Source organism: Delphinus delphis, chromosome 7 (genome assembly GCF_949987515.2).
Source record: "Delphinus delphis chromosome 7, mDelDel1.2, whole genome shotgun sequence".
NCBI classification, from domain to species: Eukaryota; Metazoa; Chordata; class Mammalia; order Artiodactyla; family Delphinidae; genus Delphinus; species Delphinus delphis.
The window spans coordinates 26860548-26883558 of record NC_082689.1 but is presented as its reverse complement, the minus strand read 5'-3'; the positions used below and the strand labels follow the sequence as shown (position 1 = coordinate 26883558).

General features: G+C 39.9%; 1 protein-coding gene across 5 annotated transcripts; it reads left to right on the top strand.

Moving 5' to 3' along the window:
- Window positions 1-5780: 5780 nt before the first annotated feature.
- RPE (ribulose-5-phosphate-3-epimerase) lies at window positions 5781-22992 on the top strand. Of its 5 annotated transcripts, XM_060016180.1 has the most exons (7): window positions 5812-5924; window positions 6595-6625; window positions 11867-11946; window positions 17802-17941; window positions 18681-18839; window positions 19365-19451; window positions 21238-22992. In XM_060016180.1, exons 4-7 carry the CDS (start codon window positions 17804-17806, stop codon window positions 21358-21360), a joined length of 507 nt encoding a protein of 168 aa, XP_059872163.1. In that variant the 5' UTR covers window positions 5812-5924; window positions 6595-6625; window positions 11867-11946; window positions 17802-17803; the 3' UTR covers window positions 21361-22992. The 5 variants fall into 5 exon arrangements, with proteins under 5 accessions (XP_059872161.1, XP_059872160.1, XP_059872159.1 ...); XM_060016178.1 differs by lacking the exon at window positions 11867-11946 and having other exon boundaries at window positions 5781-5924; XM_060016177.1 differs by lacking the exon at window positions 6595-6625 and having other exon boundaries at window positions 5781-5935; window positions 18681-18815.
- Window positions 22993-23011: the final 19 nt, after the last annotated feature.

Here is a 23011-nt window from a genome sequence, read left to right as displayed (position 1 = left end):
TTCTGTACCTTTTAAGAGTTGTAGGTGTAGACAAGATGTGGAAGGGATCACTTTGCTAAAAGTTGAAAACGTGCTTGGAAAAGATGAAAACATAGCACTTTACACTCAATGGGTAGCACAAATCCCAGTGGATTTTGCTGTCGATGTGCATATTGTTTCATAAACATCTTTTAAAAGTCAATGGCTAAGATGGTTTGGTTGTGTGAAGACCATAAAATCTAGGGAGGAATAAAGGGAAAAAGCCATTTCACTGCACATTGTTTATGATTCAAGAAGCCTTGAGCAGTTGAAAATGTATACTGTTACAGAGCTGCTTACCTAGGAATATTAACAAATAATGTGTTCTAAAAAGAGAAATCAATTTTTTGAGGTTACATTATACATCTCATGCAAATGTTTATTTTTCTAATTTCAAAATCATTAAATCAGGTGGCTGTACAAGTAGCAATTTATATAAAAGTAATCAATAAGGAAAATATTAGTTTGGGGAAACTTGATAGCAAATAAGCCTGCAGCCATTTTTTTTTTTTTTGATCAACAATACAGCCATTTAGAAGAAGAAAAAATACTATTTTTAGAGCTGTGGATTTTTCAATATTTATTTTTTAACTGTCATTTTCATTGCATATTGTAAATCAAAATGCTAATGCCATAAGATCATTCCATTTCATAACACATTAGAGAATATTCTAGAAATTATCAGACATAATTCTGAACTAAGAAGAACCTAAATAGCCTATACTATAATAAAAATTAAATGTAAATATAATAGCTAGAAAGAGATGGTATTCCTACGTCTAGTCCTGACTACATCAATGCCAAGATTGGGAGATTTTGGGAAATGTGATTAACTTTCCCTTACAGTGTCCTGTGCCTGCCCTTGATGGCATATTTTCAGATATTATATTAAGGTTAGTGTTGTTAGAATTGGTTCAATGAAATAACTCTTTCTCAATGTTAACAATATTCATATCCTTTAGATATTAAGTTTATGGTTCTCTATAGACAGAGCTTGTATATTTTACTTTAACTTGAAGTTCAGTTACTTGAAGAAAAGTATAAAACTTGGCTTGTGAGGCTATATCTAGTGTGTTATTGATCCTATAGCAGGGCTTGGCATCATGTAGTTCAAGATTAAATTTCAAAACTTTAACAGTTTACATTACAAAACTGTTACATAACTTCTAAGTGTATAAAAACTCATATATATATATATATATATATATATATATGTAAATTGGTATGGTGGTGAGGGGGTGTGTGTGTTTTCTAGTCCTCAAGCTAAAGTTTAGACTGTGATTACATTGCAATGAATTTGGAACCCATTCTGTACACTTAAACTTTGACTACATTGGCTATAATATGGTATATGTATATATAAAGGAGACCTACTAAACCCACCCAAATCACAAAGGAAACTTATTTTTCTCTTAGAATTGCTTATTAAACAGGCATTGTTTTTAATGTGATATATACTTTCAAATATAATTTGGGGTTTTGGTCTCATTCACTAATAGAATGAAAGATATCTGTGAGTTAAAGTACAAAACTAAAAATCTCAAATCTAAAACTTCAGAAAGCAGAGGTGGTAAATGGCCTCATCTATGTTTTACAATATTTTCAGGACATTTACACTTAATGCTGAATTCTCAAATGCAGAAATATACATATATAAGTGGTTTTATGATTCTTTCTAAGCTGATATATTTCGCCTGTTAAAAATTATGCTGCTCCCTTAGTGTTAGAGGCCTTATGTTTGGTAATTACAAGTGTCTGTGCTATATGAGTCTCTATGTATGTGCGTGTTTTGTTCCAGTTTCTTGATTCTTGACTCAAATTCTCTATGTATAATCGTATCAAATATTTAAAAAGTAAAAGGGTCAAAGAAGATTGTTAAATATCTGACCAGAATCCTATATACCTTTATATATATATTTAAAAAGTATTGGGATGTTTTGAACATGACTATGCTGGCCTGTCTGCCTTTTACCCTGATTCCTTCACTCTAGTGTTATGGAAGTCTACTGGAAACTTTTTCAATAAGCTAAGTAATGTTGTACCTTGCAAAAAAGCCTCCACTCTGACCAACAGGGCCTTACAGAGTGGGAATGTTTTCATACTGGGACTATGGAGATTTTGCAGATGTGTACATCTGTTCCATTTAAGGTGCCCTTAAACGTGTTGAATGTAATGTGTTAAATGTTTATGTGTAATTGATAAAATATCTATATGTATGTGCATAAGATTGTCACAAGATGTATTCTCAGGAATACTGTTACCTGGAGTTTGAAGGAATAATTATTTATAAAAACAAAAAAAAGTCGAGCAAGATTAGAAAAAGTTCAAGATAAGTAACAATATTTTGTAATTCAAAATATTATTGAGTATATGACTAAAAGTTAATTATTACATATAAATATAGTATTGGTAATAGATCATTTATTAAGCTATGATTCTTTCTGAAATTAACTTTTGAGAGACCTTAGAATAAGCATGTATCATCCACAATAGTGGGTGTAGATTTACTCAGATTCAATTAAAGCAGTTCAAATTCTGGATACAGCATTTTATACAGCAAAACATTTTACTTTCATTTTTCAGTGTTTGCTGCTTTCTGTAATTCTATTAGATAAGTTGTTTTTTTCCAAAAAGGAAACTGAGTTGTTGAGTGCATTGGGGCAAGGCACTGAGAACTACAGTGTCAAAAGGCATAAATGGGCATAGCAATGCTGGAGGAAAAAAAAGTCTGTGGCATTTCGGGGTCTGACTAGGGCCTGTTGAGTAGGCTGGAAGTAACTGATTTGCTATTTCAAGCCTCCAAGAGTACCTTAGGCAGGATGATATCTCCTCCTTCTTTAGTTATCTGTCCCTCTAGTCAATGAGAAACATTCTCCAGTCTGCTGTCCAGCTCTGAGAGTATCTGAGACAGGAATAGAGTGTATATAGGGACCTACAAGGAAGAAAGGGTCATAAATAGAATGACAGTCCAAAATAGAAGTTAAATATCCTTCCTCAAGTTGTACATGAGACTAATAGTCTCCGGAATTTGCTGCTATCACACCGAGTCATGCTGTTGCCCTGTGACCTCACACTTCCAATTCCACGGCCTTGTCTTGGCAGTGAATAGAAAGTCCCACCTCCTCATTTACTTCAGTGGGTCCTAACTGCAGCATTTCAGAAACAAAGTTTGGTTTGACACTCAGGAGAATAAAAACAAGTTTAGGGCAGAATGTATCTGGAAAAACTTAAGCCAAATTTTCTTATGTTATTTTAGGATCATTTAGGATTACAGATCAATGTACCTCCATATTTTTCAAAAGTCACTGTGACTGCAGGATGAAAATCCTTTATTAGCCATTTTATAGGTAAAAACAAAAGATTGACTACACAGCCAACGTCCCTCAGATGACTATAAAGTTTGTTATGAATACTGAATGACCAAAGAGCATGGAAAAAATGCATATGAATAAATACTGAAATGTTTATGAAAGATATTTATGAAAGATAAGACTTCTGTGTTTGAATATGCACATATAATAAAATAAATCTAAAAACATTTAAGATGCCTGATTGAGTTTTGTTTCTCATTTTTCAACATAGGGAATAGGTTAACTCATTCAGGAAAGTGTTCATTTTAGATCCCTGGGGTGTGCTTTTGTTTTGGATCCCTGGAGCTCGCCTTGATATCTCTCCACAACATAGTCCGGCCTGAGGTCACCCTTCAATTGGACACCTCCAATTCCTTCCTCCTATTCCAAATGAGCTCCATTCTCCTCATGCTTTCCATCCCTAACTTTCAAAATAAAGCAGAATGGGCATATTGGGAGACAAGTTCCCCAGTGTGACTTCTCTGCCCAGGTATGACCATCTGGAATGACTGGTAGATTTTCCGGGAGGAATGTTAAGGACCAGGTTATGCGCTGAATGTGGCCAGAACCACTATGGGATACACGTTTACCACCAGTTCTTTTATACAAAGTGCTCTATCCTTGCCCTTGCTAAATCCTTTTTTTTTTTTTTTTCTTTCCTCTCCCATGAATTTGTTACCTGAAAAACTGTGTTCCCCTCTTGGTGGGAGTCGAGCCAAAAGACACAACCAAGCCAAAGATCAGGAGAAGGACCTATTACTTGCAGCAAGAAAGAACACGGGGGATCTCTCCCAAAGCAGTGTCTTCCCAACAGCAAAATTGGGTAAGTTTTATGCTAAGGGTACATGCGTATTGATGAAGGGGCTTGGGCTGTGGACAGAGTCCAAGATTTAGTGGATTGAAGTCATGAGGGTCAGAAAAGGTCAACATATCCTCTCTTAAACTCCTGTTAATCTGGTGGTTGAGGCTTTAGGCTAATCATTTCCATTGAAAAGAACTGGTTGAATTTACAACTGATACACTATCTTTGCTATTGTTACTTCTCTTGCCTGATAACAGGCATTTGTTTCTGCATTCTTTGTCCCCTTAAGATCATTAATTACTACACAAAAGAATCTGAAAAAGAATGCATATATGTATATATACACCCGAATATATAACTATATAACTATATATATATATATATATATATATAAAAAACTGAATCACTTTGCTGTACACCAGGAAGTAACACAACATTGTAAGTCAACTATACTTCAAAAAAAAAAAAAGACCTTTAGGACAAAATCACTTTCTTCTTTCCTTAACAAAGATATCTCCATAGCTTATACCTTTTCTTACCCCAATACATAGTGTATTTCTGTTATTATATCTGGTACCTTTAACCATATATATTACTTAGAATTCTCAATCCTTTGAAATTTTAATTTTTAAATGAAAATAAAGAAGTGAATATTGATCATTGTGAACTGTAAAAAAAAAAAAAATAATAATTACTGAGACCTGTTCAAGGGCCAGGCTTAGATGACAAAATAGCTTAGGCCCAAAATGCCTTCTCTTATGTCAAAAAAGCCATGTCTGGTTTTCTTTTTCCAGAGACCCCTCCTCCCCCACCTCATCTGCTTACAGTTTTACTACAGTTATTTTCCCCACCCAATGATCCTAGACACATTTGGCAAAGAAATAGCCACACTTACTCTGTTCTGGATTTTGCCTGAACAGTAAATAAATGTATTGCAATTTGTCAATAAGCATTCCTGTGAAAGAAGGTAAGAAGGATGAGGGCCAGAAGCAGAGGAGAGTAATAATAATAACCACCACCATTTTATACTGAGCACCAGGCATCCGGTCCTGGGCACAGACTTGGATTCACAAATCTTGCGCACTGTCTTAATAGATGAGAAAATTGGAGGCAGGGAGAAGTGACTTGCCAGGTCACCCAGCTAGCATCTGGTAGAGCCAGGATTCTGCCCCAAATCAGACTCGCACTGCTCTTGAGGAGGATTCAAAGAGAAATAGGAAGAAGGGTTTTTTTTGTTCTTGGACAAGTACAGGGACGGAGAGGAAAGGAACGCATATGCAAACGATGGAGAAACAAAAAAGTGATAAGAGGGCAAGAGCTGAGAGGGAACTGCAGGGGAAGTAAAACTAAAAAAGATTAAGGAACTCCTCAGAAGACTGGGAGACCTGAAACGCTTGTTTTAAAAACAAAGGTCAGAGGAAGGAGGAAGGTGCCTCACCGCGAGGCCCCGCCCCTAAGCCCTTAGAGTGGCACCCCTCCCGCTAGGGGAGGCGGGACTTCCCCCCTCAAGGCAGCTGCGGCCGGTGGAGTCCGGAAGACTCTACTGGGAAGAGGCGGGGCCAAAACTGTGCGGCCAATCGGGGCGCGACGCCTTCGTCTTGCCGGGGATCTCTCTGGGTAACTTGCTTTAGAGAACTAGCACCATGGCGTCTGGCTGCAAGATTGGCCCGTCCATCCTCAACAGCGACCTGGCCAGTTTAGGGGCGGAGTGCCTTCGGATGCTGGACTCTGGGGCCGATTATCTGCACCTGGATGTAATGGACGGGTAACTCTCCGCGGGGCTTGGGTCTGGGTTGCCGCGCGGGGCGGGATAGGCGCACCTTTATTGAGTGCCTGTTGGGTGCACGGCGTCCCTGTACCGCGGAGCGCCTCGCTCTGAACGCGGTACTGAGAAGGAGCCTGCGGTGGGAGCCCTGGAGGCCCTGCTTGGAGGGGACCTGAGTCGGCATCCTGGGCTGCGACCGCGTCCCAAACCTCAACCATCTCCCCTCCCCCCACGTAACGTGTGGTCTTCTAGCACTTAGCGCCTGGAAGCGACCTTAAATCTCTAGGATCCGTCTCATTTTCAGTTGGGAGAAACTGAGGCCCAAGGGGATAGGCATGACTTGCCCAAGCTCATATAGCTAGTTAGTGGCAAAGCTGGGGAGAAAGACTTGTGTAAGGATGACGAGTTTGGCACCTCGAGTGAGAACGCCCGACTTCTGCCACTTGCTGGGTTACTTGGGACAAGCCATTTAACCTCATTGAGCTTCAGTTTCATGATGTGAAAAATGGGAGTAATAACACCACCGCTTCGGCATCTTTGGAAGATGAAATGACCTCATACACGTAGTTTACAGTGCCTGGCATATAGTAAATTCTCTGTAATTGTTAGTTGTTGTATCATTGTTCAAATTATGATTTTCCTGTCTATTTTCTCTTCAGGCACCCTGCTCTTCAGGGAGGTCAGTTTTTTGTAAGTAACTTTTAAGCACTGTAGTTACAGCCCATAATCAATATTGTTTGAAATCAGAATGATGCTAGTTTCTTAAGTTGGTTATAAAATGAGGAAAAATCATAGAGAAAACAGTTAAGACTCTCTCAACGTTACACACATTGTGACAGAGTTGCAACTTGGATCTTGGGTTTGCCAAGTGGTTCTCTGAGCCCCACTGATCACAGGCCATAAGATCAAAACAGCCATTACCTTGGCTTGGGGTAGAAAAGTAAGTTTATTGGAAATAGTAAAATCTCTGTGTACTCTCATGCACATCTGCAAATTCATGTTTTTTACGAAAGATGACCAGTCACTTCCTTGTCTTTTTAATGTCACTCCTCTTATGACAGCTTTGTCTTCTTTGTTCTGTCTGGTTTAATCTGCTGTTTCTCTTTTGTATTCCACTCAGCTACCTCAACACCGTGCCTAACTGATAATGGCAAAGAAGATTAGTAAATATTACCTCTTACAAAACCTTGATTTTTAGTTTGGTATCACATATATTTCTACTTCTGTATATTTTTTTGATACCTTTGCTTGAAAGCCCTGAACTTTCACAGGTAATATTACTGGAGTGTGTACCTCACAGATGGGTAGCTACATTTTTGTGTCTGAGACACAAAATGAGACAAAATTTTGTTTTCTGAGACACTTGAGGGTCTCAGGACAGAACAGACTACGAGTATATGTGTGTAGTGTGTTTGTCACAGAGAGCAGCTTGGTTGTAAATAAGTCTTGTCCAATGTTTGAGCGAATGGAGAAAATAATTTGTTCCAGTTTACCAATCAGAATATCAGTGACAACAGCAATAGGTAATATTTACAGGCACTTGACTATTTCTGGTCTGATACTTTTTGTGAATTATTTCACACAACACTGTGAGCTTGGTGTGAGCTTGGTGCGATATCTCGGCATCGACAGAGATTAAAGTCACCTCGTAGCTAAGAAATGGCGGAGCCAGGATTTGCATGCTGCAGCATGCAGCAGCTTGTTGTGTCTCTGAAACTGTCTTCTGTGGGTATTAGGCTTACAGAGAATGATTAAGATATTCTCTGTTTTCAAAGAACAACTATATTTTTTGATAGTTATTTCATATCTCTCCTGCTGCACTGGAAGCTCCCTGAAAGCAGAGACTGTTTCTTTGGCTTACCTCTGTATTCTCTGCCGGAAAAGCACCATGGCAAGCTTAATTATAATTGGTTGGATGAATGGCTTTATCATAAGGGAGGGATCTCTAAGGAATCTTTTTTGCCCCTCCCAGCCCTATGGCAGACCCTGAGCTTATTAAGATAAAGTATTTTTTTATTGACTCATTTCCCCCCTTTACCGGGAAACATCCATGGTTTGCAAAAACTAAATTCTGCATACACCATTTTAAAAACCCTTTCTCTGTTAAGCTTCACAACTTTCTGAGCTAAGAGCTATTTTTATTCCCCTTTTGCAAAGGAGGAAACCAGATCGGGGAGGTTCAGCCCCTTCCCAGTGTCCCACCGAAGAGGCAGAGCCTGGCTGAGCTGCAGTGCCTCCTAGGCCCAGGGTATGAAAGAGGGGCTGTGGACTCCCTTTCCCAAGGCAGCCAGCCCCAGTTTACCTTCCCTCCAGGTAGTGCCTCCATGCTGCTTTTCCTGGTCCCCTGAAAAATCTCCAACATTACACTGAGCTTGCATGCCCTTGTTTTCTAGTCCCCTCTCTTCCCTTGAAGCCCACACTTCTGATTAAAACTGAACGTCTTCATTTTGAAATTCAGGAACAAGTTCTGGAAACACTGGTGGGTGGAGCACTAGTATGGTTGGATATTTGAAATAAAGGACAAGTGGATTTTCTGGAAAAGAAAATTGGAAAGCATGTAAATATAAATGTGTCATGACAGGACAGTGACTGGAAATGTGTTGGTCGTAAGTGTAGGAACTGAGCAGATATTCAATTTCTAAATTAGGAACAGGGAGATTTCACGATACTACTAGACCTGACTGACTTCAGTACTGGGCCCACAGTGTCACAAGGCCACCATTAGCCGGGCCAGATGTTCTTCATTTTTTCCCGTCTCCATCTGCTGTCTAACTCCTCCATGTTACCTGCCAGCCTACCCCCCACCGTAGGCATAGGTGTGATTCCTTGTTCACAGGAAGTGTTGTTTGGTTACAGTGTTGCTGAATTTTATATCAACCTTGATCCTCCTCTTTGCCTTGTTGGGAGATCTGGTAAAGGTTTGCTTTTTGTGAAAATTATCCATGTGATGGGGGATCAAAATAATCGTATCCCTTATTCCAATATTCTAAGCAATTATAGCTTAATCTCATAAGTTCTTTGGGAGAAAAGGACACTTTTTAATTGCATTTTAATTTTGGCAGTCTTTACTCCAAAATGGCGTTATAGCTTCTGTTTCCCAGTGAAGTGAAAGTGTATTTGTTTTATTCTCATATTTTCTCAAGATGTGGTTATTGTGTTTATTTTCGTGATAAACTAAGCCTAAGGTTGAGACATCAAAAATACTTCTGTGGGCAGACAGAAAAAACAGTGAATGAAATGCAGATCTTTCAATCTCAGATTTGCGTAGTATTCAGCAGTCCTTGCTGCCTGCTTATGTGACTCTTACCTCCGAGTTCTAAGTAAATATAAAAAGCATCTTATCCATAACCCTGGCAGTTACTGCTCTTAGACGAATGGTAGAATGATTTCCAAAATACTAGAAATCCAACCTCCAAGGACCAGGGTGCTGGAGAGTAAAAGTGTCTGTACCCATCCACCGTACCCATCCCTCTCAGGTGTGTCCTGACCTCTCTGTCTTAAGGCTCTGCTCCTCCCTTGGACTTTCTTCTGTTAGTTATTAGCTTCAGTGGAGGAGCAGACAAGCCTGGCAGTTAAGAGCCTGAACTTTGGAGCTAGATTGCCTGTGTTTAACTCCTGCCTCCAGTGCTTATTGGTTGTGTGAGCTGGGGCCTCTTATTTTCTCATCTGTAAAATACAGGTAATAGTGGCACCTGTCTCACTGAATTGTTGAGAGGGTTGGTTGGTTGGTTGGTTTTGGTTTTTGGCTGCGCAGCACGTAGGAGGATCTTAGTTCCCTGACCAGGGATCAAACCCGCATCCTTTGCATTGGACGCGCGGAGTGTTAACCACTGGATTGCCTGGGAAGTCCCTGTTGTGAGGTTTTAATGAGTTAATATATTGGAATGGTTTATTGGAATGGTGCTTGGCCTGTATGTGTTTTAATTTTTTATTAACACTCCTTCTGCCTGCCTGTCATCTTAAGCTCAAGACTTTTGGATGTGGTTTATTCTCTCTCTTCAACCTTCCCCCTCCCCCGCATCTTATCACTTAGGAGATCCTATCACCTGCTGTCCTTGTTTCCATTCCTACTGTTTCTTGCCATTTAGCAGCACCTCTTGCCTCCCTTCTTCCAACTTACTGACCAGTCTGTCTGCCTGCTGTATTGTTTCCATCTTATTTTTCATTTGTGTCTCTCTTTTAAAATCTCACTTGATCAGGATAAAGTCAAAACAGTGAGCCTGGCATCTGGTGCACTTAATGTGACACAGTCTGCCTCCTGCGTTTTTCATACTAGCCAGGGTGGGCATTACCATCTCCCCCTTCTTTGAACTTAACTTAGTTATTTCTGCCTTTGCTTCATTTCCTTCCCCATTTTTACAAATTCTATTTGTTCTGTAAGTCTCACGATCTTACCCCTTTCTAAAAAGTGCTATTCTACTTGCCTCCGGAACTATTTTGCCTTAATATTGCCTACTTGTTATTGTGTAACAGTCCTCATACAGGGTAATGCCTACTACTTTAACAGAGAAAGCCCAGATTTCAGTGGCTTAATGTTATAGAGTTTCTCATTCATGTAATAGTTTGGTGTGAAATGTCTGTCCATGCAGAAATTGAGAGACCTAGTCCCCTTCCATCCTGTGGCTCTGCCATTCCTTAAGGGCCTCTTTACTGGCAGAAGGATAAAGTGAGAGCAGAACAGGAATACTGCTCAACCTCCTGGGCTCTGCAGTGACGCCATCACTTAAGCTCACAGTCCATTGGTGAGAACTAGTCACATGGGCCACTAGATGTGAAGGGAGTTGGGAAGTGTGGTCCTCGGCTGAGCTGGCTTCCTACCAACAGCTGTGCTGTAACAGGCAGTCATGAATTCTGGTGAACCATTAGCCATCTCTTACCCGTGAGATTGTAAACTTTTCTGGGGTGAGCAGGAACACTCACGTATTCCTTTATGAAATACAGTAGTCTCTGAAGCAGTCAGCCTGGGGCGTACATAGAGGAGGTTTCTTTAAATATTGAAGTGAGCTGGCGATAGAACAAAAGGACTAACCAGAGTAGGATAATGGTGAACTGCTTTGGGTCTGATATCAGAAGCCTTAATTTGAATCCTGCCCCAACAAATTATTAACTGGATGACTTAAGGAAGTTATGTATCCTGTGCTCTTCAAATGGGAATAATAACAGCCTCTACTTCATAGGGCTGTTGTGAAGATGAAATGAATTAAGGTACAACATCTGGTATGTTGTAAACTCTCAGTAAGTGGCGGTTATTAGTATGCATTAAGTGTCTTTTGTTTTTTGCGGTATGCGGGCCTCTCACTGTTGTGGCCTCCCCCGTTGCGGAGCACAGGCTCCGGACGCGCAGGCTCAGCGGCCAGCCGCTCGGCAGCATGTGGGATCTTCCCGGACTGGGGCACGAACCCGTGTCCCCTGCGTCGGCAGGCGGACTCCCAACCATTGCACCACCAGGGAAGCCAAGATTAAGTGTCTTTATTGATAATCTTTAAGAAAGTTTCGATAAACTGTCATTTTGTGCCCTGTGATAGAGGTGGATTAGAAGTAGCCACAGGCAGCCTGTGATAGGTTGATTTGAGAGACCTGTAATCAGAGTCCTGAACTTCCTAACTAGTGTGTGACTTGGGCAAGTCATATAACTTCTGGGGTTTTGGTTTTGTCATCCTTCCGTTTCTACTTGTCAGGGATTTTGAATTACAGAGTTAAATAGAGTAAATCATGTGACATTATTATGATTTGCTGAAATATCAAGGAGATAACTGCTCTGTAAAACTGAAATTATACAGATATTTTTAGTGTTGTTTAATACTGATGATGTTATTGAAAAATAATTGCGATCACAGATAGTCTCCTCTACTCCCATCAGAATACATATTGAGAAAAATACAGAAACTGAATCGAAAACATTTTCAGAGCAAGATTTTGTTTGTCTTGTAGGCATTTTGTTCCCAACATCACCTTTGGTCACCCTGTGGTAGAAAGCCTCCGAAAGCAGCTAGGCCAGGACCCTTTCTTTGGTAAGTGGGTGTTACACCGTCTGAAGCTGGATGTGTTGCTCAAGTAAAGGGAAAGTAGCTGGTTGATTTCTCAACCTCCAGTTTCATCTTGTACCCTTTTCCCTCCTCCCTGTGCTGGGGTTTCATTGACTGCCTGTAAGAAGCCTAACTCTTACCTGCTTCAGGGCCTGGGCACTTTGGCTAATCTCTTTGCCTAGAAAGCTGTGTTCTCTTGACCAGTGCTGCCTCATCTTTCCTCCTCACATCCTTTGTTGTTTCTTCAGAGAGCCCTGTCTTAAATTAACCTTTTCCCGTTACATCACCTTGTTGATTTTCTTCTTAGAATTTCTTTCAATCTGAGATTACTTTTATCAAACTCTAAACGCCTTAAGGGCAAGATTTCATCGACTTAGTTTTTTGCAGTTTTCCTAGAGCTTAACATAGACACAGCTGGGGCTCAATGTAATTGTTAAATGAATTTATGAATTGATTGACTTATGGTCTGTATTTGAAGCCAATTCATGGAAATGGAGCTTTCTACAAGTGGGGTCTATGTATGCTCCACTCCAACATTGTAGGATAGTGTGAATTAAGGATTTTTAAGACCAGTGACCTAGAAGTTACTTTTTATGGAATATAGATTCAGTCCACATATCCTTGTTGCTGCTGCTGTTTTAAACTAAGTTAGCAGTGACTCACTTGCCAGGTCTCTGGTAATAAGACATTTGGTGAGTTCTTGTAAATATGTGTTTTTATATAACTCATTACATAAATTTAGTAAAACTTAGATTTTTTTTTTTCTTTTTTTTTTTTTTTGTGGTACGCAAGCCTCTCACGGCCGTGGCCTCTCCTGTTGCGGAGCACAGGCTCCGGACGTGCAGGCTCAGCGGCCATGGCTCACGGGCCCAGCTGCTCCGCGGCATGTGGGATCTTACCGGACCGGGGCACGAAACCGCGTCCCCTGCATCGGCAGGTGGGCTCTCAACCACTGCGCCACCAGGGAAGCCCAAAACTTAGATTTTTTAATTGAAATATTGTGGGCTAGTTAAAAAAATTGTTTTTATAAATTTATTTTATTTTATTTTTTTGGCTGCATTGGGTCTCTGTTGCTGCGCGGACTTTCTGTAGTTGCAGTAAGCAGGGGCTACTCTTCGTTGTGGTGCGCGGGCTTCTCATTGTGGTGGCTTCTCTTGTTGCGGAGTACGGGCTTTAGGCATGCAGGCTTCAGTAGTTGTGGCACACAGGCTCAGTAGTTGGGGCTCACAGGCTCTAGAACGTAGGCTTAGTAGGTGTGGCCCGTGGGCTTAGTTGCTCCTTGGCATGTGGTATCTTCCCAGACCAGGGATCCAACCCGTGTCCCTGGTTCGATTGGCAGGCGGATTCTTAACCACTGCGCCACCAGGAAAGTCCCTGTGGGCCAGTTTTATGAAGGTATGTAGCCACTAGCCACATGTAGCTATTTAAAGTAGTTAAAATTAAATAAAATTAAAACTAGTTTCTTAGTGGCATTAACCACATTGCAAGTTCTCAGTAGCCACGTGTGGCTTGTGACTACTGTACCGTCCAGTGCAGTTGTGGAACACTGCAAGCATCGCAGGAGGCTGTTAGAGCCTCTCTGTAGGCTCCATCCACTTCGAATGTACCAAAGGAAATGTACATTATCACCTAATTTATGTGGCATGAGGGAAACAATGTTCCACCAACATGTTCACTATTTAGAAATTTCCAAATAATGGAATATAATCCTCTTGATTATCTGAACTTTTTTTTTTTTAACTACATTTTGGAGAATGAATTTTCCAGGGTAAATTCGTTCTTATGATTGTCAGAGTTGGATGAAATAAGTAGCATTCTTGGTCCCCCCACCTTCCCCGGCTTGTACAGTGGCCACAGAATTCCCTACTGTGGCTTTGCGTGGATTGAAAATATGTATGTATTTTCCCGTTTCTCTCCCTTTTAGTTGTCTCCAAGTGTTTCTTCTCACTGCTGTTTGACTCCCCTCCTATCTCTATCTGTGCCTCTTCTCTTACCAACTCAACTGCCACCACCCCACACAGTCTGCTTTTCCTTTCTGTTTTTAGTTTGTTCTTTGCTGATAAACTTGCTAATCAGTCTTTCCAGAGGTGAATCTCAAGTAAAGATGAATGGACTTAATATACTTTAGTGTTTGGGTTTTGTGACCTTTGTTTTTTATATTATAAGTTTTTGTTTGTTGGATACTGGTTGTTGGATAATTGATACATGCTGTATCCTAGGAGTTAGATCCCAAGTTGTATGTATAACTGCTAAAGCTTTTAACTCTTCAATCTCAGTATTGAGTAGAATTTACCATCTAAGAAGTAAAGTGGTAGGGAAAAGTCGTTTTTGTTCTTAGCTAAATCAGTGGTCTTCAAGTATGGTCTGAGGACCCGTGGGAGTCCTTTTCAGATGGTCCATGGCATCAAAACTATTTGTAGTTTTATTTGTAAATTACTTGTACTGATACTATTTGCCATTATTTATGCTGATGGTGCAAAAGCAGTGGTGAATTAGTCTGCTGATGCCTTGGCCTGAGACAAGGCAGTGATACTGAACTATACAGGTAGTCGCGATATTCTTATTTGCCATACATTCATAGTATCCTCTGTAACAAGTATCCTTGATGAATTAGTACAAGTGATTGATTTAGTAAATCTTGATCCTTGAGTGCATGTCTCATTAGCGTTTTGTGTGACAAAGTGGAAAATACATATAAAGCACTTCTCTTAAATCCTGGAGGATGATAGTTTCCTCGAAGAAAACCACTTGTGCCATTGTTTTAAGCTGTGAACTGAAAGTGCTAGTCATGAATACCATTTTCCCTTGAAAGAACAACTGACAGATGAACTGTGGTTATCAGACTTGGATATTTTACTGACATTTTCTTTAAAATTAACTAAGTGAACCTGTCACTTCAAGGAAAGCGGCTCATCAATTTTCATTGCCACCGATAAAGTTAGAGTTTGCAAGAGAAAGTTGGAATTTTAGAAAACTTATATCTGCCTCTCTGAGCTTGATAGCTTCCCAGGACTCACAGCTTTTCTGACCAGATCTGTAATATCATTAACAAATGTGGGGTTTGGATAGTATATAATGAAATGTGTCACTATTTGGAAGATCTGTGTAACTCAGTGAACCAATAGTACTTAAAAGAGCCATTCAAAATGTAGACTAATGGGTTTGAATGTAACAAAGTACGAAAAGGTCACTGGTGGGGTTTATGGATTCCACGTTGCCACTAACCTTTCTAAAAAAAGTACCACTTGTTGAGTTTTGAGGTAGAAATAGAATATCCACACTTGAGTGAAAAGGCTGTGGATGTAGGTACTCCTTCCTTTTCTATGCACTTTTTTCCCTTCATATAAAACAACAGATTGCAGGAGATTGAATGCAGAGCAGGTGTGAGAATACAGATGTCTTCTCTTAAGGCAGACATTAGCGACTCGCAAAAATGTAAAACGGTGCCACTCTTACATTAATGTGTAATGGATTTATTTTTATTATCATTATTATTTTTTAATGAATTAATAAGACACTAAAATGTTTTTAGTTTGCATTTCTAATACATTAAATATTGATAAATATAACCCACATCAACAATATTTTGGGGGGGAGGGCTTCAGTAATTTTTAAGAGTGCAGAGGGAGTCTGATAATAGAACATGTGAGAACTGTATCTTAATTATAGGCAGATTAGCTGAGCCATCAATTCCCCAAATACTAGAGGATGTCCAGTGAGGGTTGCTAGTAGTGACTGCATGCTAGAGATTGAACAGGGATGACTTAGCAGTCTGGTATCTTAGGAAAGAGTAAACTTGATCTTTTAAACCAGATTGAATTTTTTTTTCTTGTTTATAATACGAAGGGGAAAAAACACCAAATTGAGTTTATCTTTTAAAAGCAAGAGTTTGCCTATTAAAATATGTTCTATTTTTGTTACTTTTATTAGTTTAGAAATATAAATGCTAGTCTTGGCTTCATTAATCAGGCTGTGTACTCTGTTTTCCTGACATTTTTCAAAGCCTTGTTGCATTTTATAATCTTAGTTACTGAGTTCTGGAATACTAGAACTTTTTTCTTTAATATAGCTTTGCTGTATCAGCAGTGTGCTCCCTCTAACAAAACAAAAAGCTCAAAACTCTCACTGCCATCTCTCTGGCGCAGGAGTGTTTACTGTTTCTTCTTCCCAGCGTTATTTCTTGTTTTCACTTCGTTTAAGCTGCCCTCTCCTTCTCATGAAATGCTATTATGTTTTAAGTCAAGGTCTTTAAGAAGGCCATGCTCATTTCTTCCCAAACATATCCTCACAGGGTTTGAGCTTTAGGATCAGGACACGTGGCAGGCTTCTCAGGTTAACGTGCTCTTCCCTCTCAGTCTGTTCCCTTTCTTGCAGTTGTCTGCCTCTCGGTTGACGGCAGTTCTCTTCTAGCTCCTCAGGCCAAATCCTTGCACCATCTGACTCTCCTCTCACTCTGCACTTCTTTTTTTTTTTTTTTTTTTTAAACATCTTTATTGGAGAGTAATTGCTTTACAATGGTGTGTTAGTAGTTTCTGCTTTATGACAAAGCCATATGCATACATATATCCCCGTATTCCCTCCCTCTTGCGTCTCCCTCCCACCCTCCCTACCCCACCCCTCTAGGTGGTCACAAAGCACCGAGCTGATCTCCCTGTGCTATGCGGCTGCTTCCCACTAGCTATCTATTTTACATTTGGTAGTGTATATGTAAGTCCATGCCATTCTCTCACTTTGTCCCAGCTTACCCTTCCCCCTCCTCATGTCCTCAAGTCCATTCTCTACGTCTGTGTCTTTATTCCTGTCCTTCCCCTAGGTTCTTCAGAACCTTTTTGGTTTTTTTTTTAGATTCTGTATATATGTGTTAGCATACGGTATTTGTTTTTCTCTTTCTGACTTACTTCACTCTAGGTCCATCCACCTCACTACAAATATCTCAGTTTCGTTTCTTTTTATGGCGGAGTTATATTCCATTGTATATATGTGCCACATCTTCTTTATCCATTCATCTATCAATGGACACTTTCACTCTGCACTTCTGATCCACAGCAGCCCCTGTTGTCCCTGCCTCCCGAACATACCCAGAATCCCTACCATTGCTCACCATCCTCAATTGCTGGTTTTTTTACCTTGGCCTTCTTAGTCGGATCTTGTCACTTGACTCAAAATCCTGTAGTGTTTGTTCCGTATCGTTCAGGATAAAACCTGGTGGGCTGCAGAGCTCTGTCCTCTCAGCCGGTGCTTCTCTGACCTCATCTTCTCTCCCCAGTGCGCCCCCGGCTCCAGCCACACTGGCCTTATTTACTACCAACCTAGTGTGTATTGTCTTCACTCCTTTAATTTCTCTCTCCCACTAAGAATGTAATCCCTGTGACAGCAGAGATTTTTGTCTGTTTTTTGCTGTACCCCTGCGGACTAGAAAAGTTAATGGTGTGGCAAGTGCTCAATAAAATATTGGTGGGGAGAATCACTTAATTTAGCTTTCTTATTTTATAAATGAGGAAGCCAGTCCACATAGATAACATGACTTCTTTAAGTTTTTTAGAATGGGATTTCCTGGCCCTGGACCTAGGTTTCCTGGTATCTGGTTATTTTCATAAACAGTGCCATAGGCTTTTTGTGGAAAAATGGGGTTTTTTTTGGTAAATGAGTTTAACCAAAGCCTTATCTTCAGGATGAAGGGAGGTTATCTCTACAGAAGTGTAACTTCTGTATATTTAACAATTATCATGATGCCAGAAGAGTTCATATCTGAAATAGCAAAAACTCCAGGCTGGCTTCAATAATATGAGCCAGCTATTTTCCTTATAGTAATACTTAGGGGATACGTCTTTTCTTTCCAGACATGCACATGATGGTGTCCAGGCCGGAACAGTGGGTAAAACCAATGGCTGTAGCAGGAGCCAATCAATATACTTTTCATCTCGAGGCTACTGAGAACCCGGGGGCTTTGATCAAAGACATTCGAGAGAATGGAATGAAGGTGAGAGCTCAACAGTGATGGTAATTTTTTTTTTTTTTTTTTTTTTACAATAAATTTATTTCTTTTTACCCGTGTTGGGTCTTCGTTGCTGTGCGTGGGCTTTCTCTACTTGCGGCGAGCAGGGGCTACTCTTCATTGCGGTGCGTGGGCTTCTCGTTGCTGTGGCTTCTGTTGTTGCGGAACACAGGCACGCGGGCTCAGTCATTGTAGCTCGCGGGCTCTAGGGTGCAGGCTCAGTAGTTGTGGTGCACGGGCTTGGTTGCTCCGAGGCATGTGGGATCTTCCCGGACCAGGGCTCAAACCTGTGTCCCCTGCATTGGCAGGTGGATTCTTAACTACTGCGCCGCCAGGGAAGCCCGATGGTAATGTTTTATACTATTTATTCTCAGAGTTGGGAAGATTTGGTGGAAGACCTGAAATGATAGGTGGAGAAGACTGGACTTAGGCAGCTATTCGTCAGGTTTGAAGATAGAGTTTAAGTATAACTTGTTTGTCAGTTAAGATTGATACATTCCACTAATGTTTTCTGAAAGTTTCCACCTTTTAGAAACATTTACTTTTGACAGTCTTGTTGACTTTTTTTTAAAAAAAGTAATTACAGTCTGAACAGTTTATGTATTCCATTTATGTATGTATTCTATACTTTAAGAATAGACCTTTCTACTGGGCCTGATATGCAACAGTAATGTAATACGGAAATAATTATTGATGTGATATAGCAAATTTGTCTCTGTTACAGGTTGGCCTTGCTATCAAACCAGGAACTACAGTTGAGTATTTGGCACCATGGGCTAATCAGATAGATATGGCCTTGGTTATGACAGTGGAACCTGGGTTTGGAGGGCAGAAATTCATGGAAGATATGATGCCAAAGGTAAAAGAAGTATTTGGTTCTGGGGTAAGGCTTTTATTCTGTAAGTTCATTCAGTAAGCATTTATTGGGCTACTTGTATGTTTAGACCTGTACTGTTCTGAAGGTGGGGAGATGAGGATGCCTATATATCATTGGAATACAGTATGAGAAATGCCCCAAGAGATTTAGGTTTGCAGATCATAAAAGATACTACATCTTAGTCTTGAAAATTTTTTTCAAAACCGTTATCTCTGTAACCTTGAGATCTCTTGGGAGTTTTCATTGAATATTGAGGGTTTTGTCTTTGTCTTGTTTCTGTGAAGTATATTTTCTGCAAAGCCATGACAAATTGAATGCCATTTGCCAAACAGAACAAAGCTTGCTTTTATAAAACTTAGTTTGTTACAGTACATTAAAAGCTGGTTTTCCCCAATCATAATTTGTATTGATATAAAGTTATTGTCTGAGACATTTGGAGTCATATTTTAGTGGCTAATATCAGTGATTTTTTATTTGGTGTTTTTCCCTCTACCTATCCACTTAGTCACTTATTTCCTTGTGTATAACTAGGTTCACTGGTTGAGGACCCAGTTCCCGTCTTTGGACATTGAGGTTGATGGTGGAGTAGGTCCTGACACCATCCATAAATGCGCAGAGGTGAGACTGCTTGACTGCAACCTAGCCCAGTTTCCTATCAGATGTAATGACAGGACAGGTTTTGTCTGCCAAAGAGACTTCCTAAACAGGCTTTCTTTCTTAGAAAAGTATTTTTTTTTTTTGTGGTACGCGGGCCTCTCACTGTTGTGGCCTCTCCCGTTGCGGAGCACAGGCTCCGGACGCGCAGGCTCAGCGGCCATGGCTCACGGGCCCAGCCGCTCCGCGGCATGTGGGATCCTCCCGGACCGGGGCACGAACCCGTGTCCCCTGCATCGGCAGGCTGACTCTCAACCACTGCGCCACCAGGGGAGCCCGAGAAAAGTATTTTTTTGTTTAAATGTAAAACCAGGAAAATAAAGAGCGATAAGTGAATATTCTGAAACCACATAATCATTAAATAGTAAGTCCTGGTTATCTCAGTAATGAAAAAAATTCTTTGGAAAGGAATAAGCTGAATGCCAGCCTGTGGAATATCATTGAAAAGTTCCAGGGCCTTTGAGACAGTTTTCCAAAATAGGGAAAGAAAACATACCTGCTTGTAAAGGGGAAAAAGAGTGTTATTCTGTAGAACTTAGGTGTATTAGCTACTGATTTGTCCCTTGCAAGCTACTAAATCTGTCCCTCTGTAGAAGTGGGATGACTTTTTTTTTTTCCAAGTGGCTAGCTAGGCTGAGTTAGGCTCCTGAACTTCATAAAAGGATACCAGCCCTCCCTGTAGCATTACAGGTGATTAAAGTTTATGTGACCTGCTTTTATTAAACAGCATGGTCTAATCTGCACTTTCAGTGTTTTGTATAAATGCCACACTTTCCTGCTTGATACTTATCAAAAGCTTGACTGTGGTCAATATGGAGGAGGTGCTGGCCAGATGATTAGTGAGCATGTATCCTTTGACCCCTTGTGGAATTCTTTTTTACTGAACTGTGCTTTGTCATTGGTGCTGTTCTTGCTTACATTATGAGGCATGTTAGGTTGTAACCCTATAAAACTAGTATTTTTTTTTTTTTTTATGAGGAACGTTGTTAGAGATGTAGTGTGCTGTATCATAGGGTGAGTGTCTCTAATTGGAGACATTTTCCTTAGCTTCAGTGGTTCCCCCCAACAGTCCTCCCTTTCTTTTAGCACCGAATCACATAATAGATTGGATTTCCCTCCTTGAGTCAAATCCTAGGAATCTCAGAGATAAATTTGGACTCATCTTACTTGGTTTTACTCTGACTTCTTTGCTTTCATATTGAAAAACATCTTGAAAATCTTTTTTAAGCCACCTCAAAAGCATTCTGGAAGGCAGTGAAGCATATATAAGAAGTTCCATTCCTTCTGGCCTCACAATGAGAAATAACTTAATGTTGCCCTGTTTTATGGATTCTTTCACATTTTAGCAATAATTGTCCTTTTAGACTACCTACCAATTCTTATACATAATTCAGAGATGAAAAGGTTGATTTTTAGGACCTGTGGGGGGAATTGGTATACAGGGGAAGACCTTAATAGATTTAAGGATTAAAGGTTTATTAGAAAAGATGCAGTGTAGTTTATTTAGAGGGGGTTACCAAAAAGTCAGTGATTTCTTAGACACATTTAAAAATAATTTCACATCCTCATTTAAGCATTTTCTTTTTTCATTGAACTAGCTGCTTAAGTATGTTCATCTTGAAGTGACTTTTTTTACAATTAAAGTGCTGACTGCCAGCTGCAAGGGTAGAAGAAACTCTAGTCCAGGAATTGTTTTAGGTTTTTCTGCATCTTCCTTTGAGGCATAACCTTAAGTGTTTACTTCTTCCAGGCAGGAGCTAACATGATTGTGTCTGGCAGTGCCATTATGAGGAGTGAAGACCCCAGATCTGTGATCAACCTGTTAAGAAATGTTTGCTCAGAAGCTGCTCAGAAACGTTCTCTTGATCGATGAAACCACAAGGAGTCCAGGGTTTCTGCTTATGAGATCTCCTTTTTTATTGGAAAACAAGAATATTGACTACCAAATCATACCACAGTTGAGGCAGTGCTGCTTTTCCGAGCAATTATTCGTTCCAGTGACTAAAATCCATTTTGCAGAATGTTCCAAGAGGTTAGAAATTGGTGTGTATTACGTTTTCAGTGATGAAATTTAAAGATTAGTGTGGTAAAATACCATTTTTACTGGGAGACTTGATTTTTATAAAGAGTAAAAATATGGCTGTATCAAGGTTATGAACAGAAATGTGTCTTAATGCCTAAGGAAGGCATATTAGCTACTATGAAAAAAAATTTTTTTCTGTATTTCTAAAAAGAGTTTTCTTTGCTTCTTGGCTTTTCTGAAAGCAAAGCAAGTCCTGTTTTTCCGGTTTCGTGTCATTCTTGATTTGTGTATTTGCGTGATAACTAAGTTTGGATGTGGCTGGGATGGATGGCTCTTCTAGCTTCGAAAACATGTATTTTTTACTTTGCACCTTATATTTGATACATAAAAAAACCCGAGTGTATTATGAAGTCCAGGGATTTTCAGGTGGTCTGTTGTAAAACGCAAGCACAAGTTTTATCAGGGTGTTTTCTTTGTTAATTTTGCTATAGCGGCAGGTTATTCAGTGGTTCTTCCCCCACCCCCTACCCACCCTCCACCAACCCCATTTCCCCTTTTTCTTAATCACACCCGCTGTTCTGAAGGCCGTAAAATGTTTTCCTAGCTCTATGCTAAAAGGAAAGGAAGGCCTCTATTTGGAAGTAATATTAAGTTGAATCCTGACTCTCTTCCCCTTTCTATTTGTTTGACCTTAGCAGACCAATCCAGCCAACCTCTTTGAGCTGATTATTAACTGATTTATATATTGAATGTAATCATAACAACAGTGGGGGGGGTTGTGTTTAGGATTAAGAGATACTATTAATTATATACGTAAAGCTTCCACTACTATTCCTAGAATTGCAGGGTAGTAGAATTTGAGGATGCTCAATACAAAGTAGCTATCACTATATAAATGTATGCTTTGTAGATTATAAAGTATGGTGATGATATCTCATTAAACCCACAGATCAGTCCTATGAATGGTAAGACAGGTATGTTTGCCCCCATTTAAAAAATGAAGATACTAAATAAAGCTCAACAGGCTGGTACCATGGAAAGGAAGGATCCAGTAAAGAATAGGATTTCTGGTCTGTACTCTTTTTACAGATGGAGCCCTTGGGAGGTGGATAAGCAAAGGAAGCTTCTTTTACTTAACGTTCTCTTATTTCCAGTCTAGCTTTACCCTGTAGCAAAACCAGATGGCTGAGAATATTCTGCAACTATGGATTTTGACTCCAAGGATATATATTTTATTAATCCAAGAAAGAAAGACCAGGTAGGCTAATATATGGCAAGGTACAGAGTTAATCCGTAAACTAAATGTTTATGATCGTGTCCCAAATTACATGTTGACAATAGATACATATTAGCTACTTCGTTCTTGTAAATACTCTTGCTGTGTAATACACATGGCAAGAAATAACAGGACCAGTGTCATTAAATTTTTTTCAGGCTACTCTGAGTGAGTTTTGAGAAATAAAGTTTGGAAAATAAGAATGTTAACACTTAAGCATAGAAT